We start from the raw sequence: 8,282 nt of genomic DNA, 5'->3' as shown, positions 1-8,282 counted from the left end.
CACCAAATACTCTCAAGGATCCAAAGAGGTAGTTTTCCCGCCTGGCACATAGTAAGTGCCCAAAACATGCCATCTTGGGGCAGCCACTTTGGGAAATAGTTCCACAGACAATTAAACATAGAGTTACTGTAGGCCTCAGCGATTCTGCTGCCAGGTACGTGCCCAAGAAAACTAAAGACACATTCACACAAAAACCTGTGCAAGGATGTTCACAGCAGCCAAAATGTGGAAACAGTCTAAACATCCATTAACAGGTGAATGAATAGATACAGTGTGGTCCCTCCACACATGGGAGCATCACTCAGCCATGAAAAGGAGTGAAGCACTGACACTCCTCACGACATGGATGGACCTGGAGAACACGATGCTCAGTGAGAGAAGCCAGGCATAAAAGGACACACGGTGTGTGATTCCACTGATGGGAAACGTCCAGAACAGGTCTCTCTATATATTCCCAAACCATTGACTTGTACACTTTAAACAGGTGGACTTTATGGTATGTAAATTGCTTTTTTCTTTTTTTTCTTTTGGCCGCGCCTTGCGTCTTCTGGGATGTGGGAACTTAGTTCCCCCACCAGGGATTGAATCCAAGCCCTCGGCAGTGAGAGCGCAGAGTCCTAACCACTGGACCGCCAGGGAATTCCCTGTAAATTACTTTTTATAAAGTTGTTTAGAAACGCAAAAACCTCCCTGGGCTCTGAGCCTGTCTTCCCTTGCTACCCAAGAGGGGAGGGGCCAAGATCACCGTCCAGCGCTACGCCCGCACCCCGGTGGGGAGGGGGTTTTAGAGACAGGAGAGGTGAGCCTGACGGGGATCTGGGAGGCCGGACCAGACGCGCGTGCTACGCCCCTGGCCACCTCGCTGGGGCTGGCGCAGCTGGCGTTCACGGAACACTCGCTGTCCGCCCGCCACCTGGCGTGGGCTGCACAGTAACTTTGTTCCCACGACAGCCACGTTGGGGGCCGTGTCCCCCTTTTGCAGAAAACCGGGCTTCGGATGCCTTGTTAGGCATCGAGAAGAGCCGGGATTGGACCCTACGCCCACCCCTTGGGCTTCCAGGCCCGGCGCGGGGAGGATGATATCGCGTCCTTATTAGTTCTGGGCCAGTCAACTTCGCTGCTCAGACGGTACCCGGACCCTAGCGGGCCCGGCCCCTTTAAGAGGGGCGTGGCTTCGCGGCAGGCGGGAGCCGGAGGAGGCCGGAAGTGCGCGTCACGGGCCTGTAGGGTGGGTCCGCGCGCCAACCGGAAGCGGAAGTAGCCACTGGGCCGCCGTTGCGGTCTGAAGGCTTTTCGCCAGGTGAGGCGGCGGTCGCACTGGGGGCTTCTGCGGGAAGCTGGGACCTGGGTAGAGACGGAGGCTGAACCCCCTGGCCCTGTGCTGTTCGGCCCTGGGAGGAGCGGGGCAGGACGGGCTTCCCCGGGAGCGGGGTTCCGGAGCGCGTGTAGGTTTTGCTGGGCGGCAGGAACGGCCTGGTCCATGCTCCCTTCTCCCACCTTGCAGGGATGGGCTCCAAGGCCAAGAAGCGCGTGGTGCTGCCCACCCGCCCGGCGCCCCCCACGGTGGAGCAGATCCTGGAAGACGTGCGGGGGGCACCCGCCGAGGACCTAGTCTTCACCGCCGTGGCCCGGGAAGGTAGGGGGAGCCCAGGTCGGGCGGGGGAGAGGCGGCCCAGAGACCCCAGCAGGAAGGGGCGGGGGAAGCGCCTGGCTGCCTTTAAGACATACTGGCAGAGTTAAGTAATCAGGACGGAGACTGTCTGGCCCTGCAGTGCCAAAAATACGTAGGTCTGCCCTTTTGCAGAAAACGTGTGCCCGCCCCTTGTTCAGAAGGTTGGAAGCACATGAGTGTCATACAGTTGTAGGGTGAATTTTGTGTTCCACTCTGTGAGGTTCGTTTATTCATTCAACACACCTTCATTGAGAACCTGTTGTGGGTCAGGTTCTGGTCTAAGCACTGAGGTGGATAGATGATCAAAAGGGATGGACCCTGGCGGTCGAATGGTGAAGACTCGGCGCTTCCACTGCAGGCGCCACGGGTTCGCTACCGGGTCGGGGAACTCAGATCCCTCCTGCTGCGCGGAGTGGCTAAGTGGGGGGGGGGGGGGAACCCTGCCTGCCCTCGGGCCATTCTAGTGGGTAGAAACATTCAATATGTAGGGCTTGTGGGATGATAGAAAGTGAGAAACGCTTTGGGGCTTTGTTTTTTGCTGTTGTTTGTTTGGTTTTGGTGTGTCTTTTTTTAAAGTTGAAGTATAGTTGATTTACAATGTTTTGTTAACTCCTGATGTACAGCAAAGTGACTCAGTTATACGTACATACACATTCTTCTTCATATTCTTTCCCATTATGGTTTATCACGGGATATTGAATATGGTTTCCTGTGCTCTAGAGTGGGACCTTGTTGTTTCTACAGTTTGTATATAATAGTTTACACCTGCTAATCCCAAACTCCCAATTCGTCCCTTCCCCGCCCCCCCTCCCCTTTGGCAAGCACAGTTCTGCTCTCTATATTTGTGAGTCTGTTTCTGTTTCGTAGATAAGCTCATTTGGGTTGTTTTTTTTTCTTTTCTTTTTCTTTTGGCCGCGCTGTTCGGCATGTGGGATCTTAGTTCCCCGACCAGGGATCGAACCCATGCCCCCTGCAGTGGAAGTGTGGAGTCTTAACCACGGGGCCACCAGGGAAGTCCAATTTGGGTCTTTTTATTTATTTATTTATTTATTTATTTTGCGGTACGCGGGCCTCTCACTGCTGTGGCCTCTCCTGTTGCGGGGCACAGGCTCCGGACGCACAGGCTCAGCGGCCATGGCTCACGGGCCCAGCCGCTCCGCAGCATGTGGGATCTTCCCAGACCGGGGCACGAACCCGTGTCCCCTGCATCAGCAGGCGGACTCTCAACCACTGCGCCACCAGGGAAGCCCCTTATTTTATTTTTTTATTTAAAAAATTTTTTAAATATTTATTGATTAACAAATATTTATTGAGTATATATGGTGTACTGCTCTAAAGTGAATGGTGTTTTTTTTTTTTAATTTATTTTATTTTTGGCTGCACTGGGTCTCCGTTGCTGCATGCGGGACCTCTCTCTAGTTGCAGCAAGTGGGGACCACTCCTCGCTGCGGTGCACGGGCTTCTCGCTGAGGTGGCTTCTCTTGTTGCAGAGCATGAGCTCTAGAGCACGGGCTCAGTAGTTGTGGTGCACGGGCCCAGCAGCTCCACAGGGCGTGTGGGATCTTCCTGGACCAGGGCCCAAACCCGTGTCCCCTGCATTGACAGGCGGATTCTTAACCACTGTGCCACCAAGGAAGCCCTGGGTCATATTTTAGATTCCACATATAAGTGATATATGGTTTCTGTCTTTCTTTTTCTGACTTACTTCAATTAGTATGATAATCTCTAGGTCCATCCATGTTGCTGTAAATGGCATTATTTCATCCTTTTATGGCTGAGTAGTATTCCATTTGTGTGTGTGTGTGTGTGTGTGTTTGTACACACACACACACACACACCATATCTTCTTTATCCATTTATCTGTTGATGGGCATTTAGGTTGTTTCCATGTCTGGCTATTGTAAATAGTGCTGCTCTGAACATTGGGGTGCATGTGTCTTTTTGAATTAGAGTTTTGTCTGGCTATATGCCCAGGAGTGGGATCGCTGGATCATATGGTAGCTCTATTTTTAGTTTTTTGAGGCGCCTCCATAGTGTTTTCCACAGTGGCTACACCAACTTACATTCCCACCAACAGTGTAGGAGGATTCCCTCTTCTCCACACCCTCTCCAGCATTTATTGTTTGTAGACTTTTTTTTTTCTTGGCTGCGTTGGGTCTTCATTGCTCTGCACGGGCTTTCTCTAGTTGTGGCGGGCGGGGGCTACTCTTCGTTGCAGTGCGTGGGCTTCTCATTGCGATGGCACAGGCTCTAGGCACACGGGCTTCAGTAGTTGTGCCTTGCAGGCTCAGTACTCGTGGCACACAGGCTTAGTTGCTCCGCAGCATGTGGGATCTTCCCGGACCAGGGCTCGAACCCGTGTCCCCTGCATTGGCAGGCGGATTCTTAACGACTGCGCCACCAGGGAAGCCCCGTTTGTAGACTTTTTAATGATGGCCATTCTGACTGGTGTGAGTTGATACCTCATTGTGGTTTTGATTTGCAGTTCTCTAATAATTAGCGATGTTGAGCATCTTTTCACGTGCCTGTTGGCCATCTGTATGTCTTCTTTGAAGACATGTCTGTTTAGGTCTTCTGCCCATTTTTCGATTGGGCTGTTTTTTTTTGATTGAGTTGTATGAGCTGTTTGTATATTTTGGAGAGGAAGCCCTTGTCAGTTGCATCATTTGCAAATATTTTCTCCCATTCCATAGGTTGACTTTTCGCTTTGATGGTTTCCTTTGCTGTACAAAAGCTTGTGAGTTTGATGAAGTCCCATCTGTTTATTATTTTATTTCCATCATTCATTTATTTATATATTTTTGTCTGCGTTCGGTCTTTGTTGTGCCACATGGGATCTTCATTGAGGCATGTGGGCTTCTCTCTAGTGTGGCGCACGGGCTCCAGGGTGCGTGGGCTCTGTAGTTTGCGGCACACGGGCTCTAGTTGAGGCGCGCAAGCTCAGTAGTTTGCGGCATGTGGGATCTTAGTTCCCCCACCAGGGATCAAACCCTCATTCCCTGCGTTGGAAGGCAGATTCTTTACCACTGGACCACCAGGGAAGTCCCAGTTTTGCTTTTATTTCTGTTGCCTTGGGAGACTGACCTAAGGAAATATTGGTACCATTTATGTCAGAGAATGTTTTGCCTGTGCTTTATTCTCGAAGTTGTATGGTGTCATATCTTTTTTTTTTTTTTTTTTTTTAAATTTATTTATTTTATTTATTTTTTGGCCGCATTGGGTCTTCGTTGCTGCACTTTCTCTAGTTGCGGTGAACAGGGTCTACTCTTTGTTGCAGTGCGTGGGCTTCTCACTGCGGTGGATTCCCTTTGTTTCAGAGCACGGGCTCTAGGCACACGGGCTCAGTAGTTGTGGCTCGCGGGCTTAGTTGCTCTGAGGCATGTGGGATCTTCCCGGACCAGGGCTCAAACCCGTATCCCCTGCACCGGCAGGCGGATTCTTTTTTTTTTTTTTTTTTTTTTTTTTTGCGGTATATGGGCCTCTCACTGTTGTGGCCTCTCCCGTTGCGGAGCACAGGCTCCGGACGCGCAGGCTCAGTGGCCATGGCTCACGGGCCCAGCCGCTCCGCGGCATGTGGGATCTTCCCGGATCGGGATACGAACCCGTGTCCCCTGCATCGGCAGGCGGACTCCCAACCACTGCGCCACCAGGGAAGCCCCGGCAGGCGGATTCTTAACCACTGTGCCACCAGGGAAGCCCCTATGGTGTCATATCTTAAATTTAAGTCCTTGAGCCATGTTGAGTTTATTTTTGTGTATAGTGTGAGGGAGTGTTCTAACTTCACTCATTTACACGTGGCTGTGGGACGGTTTTTTTTTCTTAATAGTAAAAAAAAAAAATTCCGTTCTTTGTTCCATGTAGCCACATTTCAAGGGCTCAGGAGCCCCTGGTGGCTCAGCTGGAGGGCGTTTCCATCACTTGGAACATCGTGTTGGACGGGGCGGCCCGAGGAACAGGAGCTGTATTTATCCCTGGCTCGCGGCTGGGTCTTCAGAGGCCACTTGAGCCCCAACTTAAGGATCCTGGGCCCATTTACCCCATGAGCAATGCCGGGGCCACTCGAGGGCGAGGGGCTTCCCCTGCCGGCCTGTGTTCACATCTAGGACCATACCTGGCCTCTGTGTGCACTGTCTGGCCTTTCCCACCTTGTTACTAAAGCAGATAAAGTGATTTTTAGTTAAATGCCAGCGTTTCTGGGCCTGTTTGTAGACAAGGGAACCAGGCAGAGCGGAGAGGACCTTGACGTATCTCCAGGTGGCCCTGAAACCTGTGCTTTTCCTGCCCTGGTCCCCCCACCCCTCCGCCACACCCTTTAGGAAGCATGGTCGTTGGGAAATGTGCGTCCATGCCCTCCTGGCCTCCTCTCACCTCCCTGATTGCTGAGAGCACAGGTGAGGCCGGCCGGCTCATGGTCAGGGTCAAGGCCCTTTCCAGGAGCTGGAGCCCACCCCAGGCGGGGCCGAGGGACAGTGGAGTCTGGCCTTTACTGTGACCTGTGCCCTTCGGTCCACTGCTTTCTCTGGGGGGTAAACTGAGTCCCCTGTGTGGCCAGCGGGCAGTGATGCTGCCGTGTCCTGTCCCCAGACCCCCCAGCCCCCTCGGGGAGGGCCGAGGACACTGAGGCCCAGCGGGAGCAGCTCTACCAGCAGAGCCGGGTCTACGTGGCCACGAACCAGCGGCTGTGGCGCGCGGGCGCCCAGCTGAAGCAGCAGCGTGAGGAGCTGTGGCGGGCACGTGAGGAGCTGGAGCAGGAGGTCAGCCACGTGGGCCAGGTGGCTCTGCCGGGCACCGCGGCCGCCACCTTCCTGGGCTGACCCGGCTCCCCGGGGCCTCGGGGCCTCCGCTCGACACCTGGCCTGGCGCACCTCACCTGACACCTGGCCCCTTGGTCCCGGAGCCAGGGTCCAGGCTCTCTGTTCCGCGGCCTAGGCACGCCTGGCACCCAGAGACCCTGGGGGACACAGCCCGCCCAGGGGGTGGGGCTGCCTCAGCCAGGCACAGGCCCCTCCCCGAGGGTGGGGTCCGGGTTGTGCGCATGCCCCTCACCCTCAGTTGCCCCAACTGGACTTACTGTGGGGCCCAGCCCTCGAGGGCCCTCCGTCCATCCTCCCTTCCTTCCTCTGGCGACCCTGCTTCACTGCCCACCCCCCATCAGGCTGAACTGGTGGGACCCACCCCTCTGGTTCTGCCGTCTCCGTGTTAACTGGGGGGCCCCAGGGGTCTCAGAAGAGGGTAGGGAGTTCAGTGTCCTCCCTGACGCATAGTGGCTAAGGTTATGTGAGGAGCTGTGGCCCCCCCAGGGCCCAGATCTGAGATGGGGCCTCGTGGTTGGTGCCACCCCTCAGGGCCCCCGGCACCCCGACCCAGGGCCTGGGCGCTCCCCCAGGGCACTTGTCTGTCTGTCAGCTGTGGGGTTCTGTCACATGGGGGCGCCATGAGAGGACGTGGTGGTCAGTCCACTGCCCCGGGCCATCACCCAGCTGCCCTCCTGTCCGTACACCTTCGTCTGTGGACAGGTGGGTGGTGGGGCAGGAGAGGATCTTGAAAAGGGCATCACCCTAAAAAACCCATCCCATGAAGACCAGAGAAGCAGTAGGCTGGCTGGAGGTGGCCCCAGGGCCAGGCCCGTCGTGGATGAGCCCGAGTCCCTCTGATGAAATCCCTGTGTGTAGCTGCCTGAACAGTGCCCCCATAGACCACTCCTTTGCAGGGTCCCCAGAAGCTCGGGGCAGTGCTGGGACCCAGCACGCAGGGCCCTGACAGGGGAGACCCTGCGCATCCCAGGAAGAAAGAGTGTCTGCTTCACCCTCAGAGACCCCAAAACTGGAGACTTGACTTTGGAGGCCCAGGAGACAAGCCCAGTGCGGGCTTGTCTCTAGTGGCAGCAGTGGACGCCAGGCTGCCTCCTCCAGGGTGCGCTGGCTAACAGCGGGCCCCTGGGGTGAGCTGCTTCCCCTCTCCCTGCCTGGCCTGGCCTCCGGGTGGGGCCGCCTGTCTTTGGGGCACTGTCCACCCTCCAGATCCCCCCCGGCATCAGGCAGAGACACTCCACTGACTCCTGCCGGGTGCCTCCCCCTGCGCCTGTTCTGAGCGCTCTCCCTGCACCCCCGGGTCACGCTGGGGCTCAGCCCTCGAGCGTCCCCTCGCATCCTCGCGGTTGTGGGGAGTGAGGCTCTGCAGGCGGCACGTTGGACCCCCACCCTGGCTTGTCCCCCCTGGAGATGGGCGCAGGCATTGTGGAGCGCAACTCAACAGCTGTTTATTAAAGGTGCATGTGAGAAGCCTGGTTCCGCGGCCTCCTTCCGCCAGACGATGGCTTTACAGTTGGGGGGACAGGATGGGACGGGGCTGTACGTATTTACACATGTCCGGTGGCACTGTAGACCCAGGAGGGAGATGCAGGGTGGAGGGGGAGCCTAGATAGCTGGGCTTGGGCGGCAGCCGGCAGGGTGGCAGGGGTCAGGTGATGCACCGAATCCAGCACCCAGCTCGTGGTGTCCGTCTGCTCCTGGGCCGAGGTCCAGGAGTGGGTGTCCTGTGTTCCCTCAGCGGGTGGCCGGGCAGCATCCTGAGGGCTTCAGACTTTGGTCCTCCAGCCCTGCCTCAGATG

At 55.9% G+C, this 8,282-nt stretch overlaps 1 protein-coding gene across 1 annotated transcript; it reads left to right on the top strand.

The window, feature by feature from the left end:
* The first annotated feature begins 1,244 nt into the window (after positions 1-1,244).
* C3H19orf25 (chromosome 3 C19orf25 homolog) lies at positions 1,245-7,958 on the top strand. The gene is made up of 3 exons (XM_032626186.1): positions 1,245-1,300; positions 1,505-1,636; positions 6,257-7,958. Exons 2-3 carry the CDS (start codon positions 1,507-1,509, stop codon positions 6,484-6,486), a joined length of 360 nt encoding a protein of 119 aa, XP_032482077.1. The 5' UTR covers positions 1,245-1,300; positions 1,505-1,506; the 3' UTR covers positions 6,487-7,958.
* Positions 7,959-8,282: the final 324 nt, after the last annotated feature.

This window comes from Phocoena sinus, chromosome 3, assembly GCF_008692025.1.
Source record: "Phocoena sinus isolate mPhoSin1 chromosome 3, mPhoSin1.pri, whole genome shotgun sequence".
Taxonomy (NCBI): domain Eukaryota; kingdom Metazoa; phylum Chordata; class Mammalia; order Artiodactyla; family Phocoenidae; genus Phocoena; species Phocoena sinus.
Note: the sequence above shows the minus strand (reverse complement) of the source record. Positions and strands in the feature narration are given on the sequence as shown.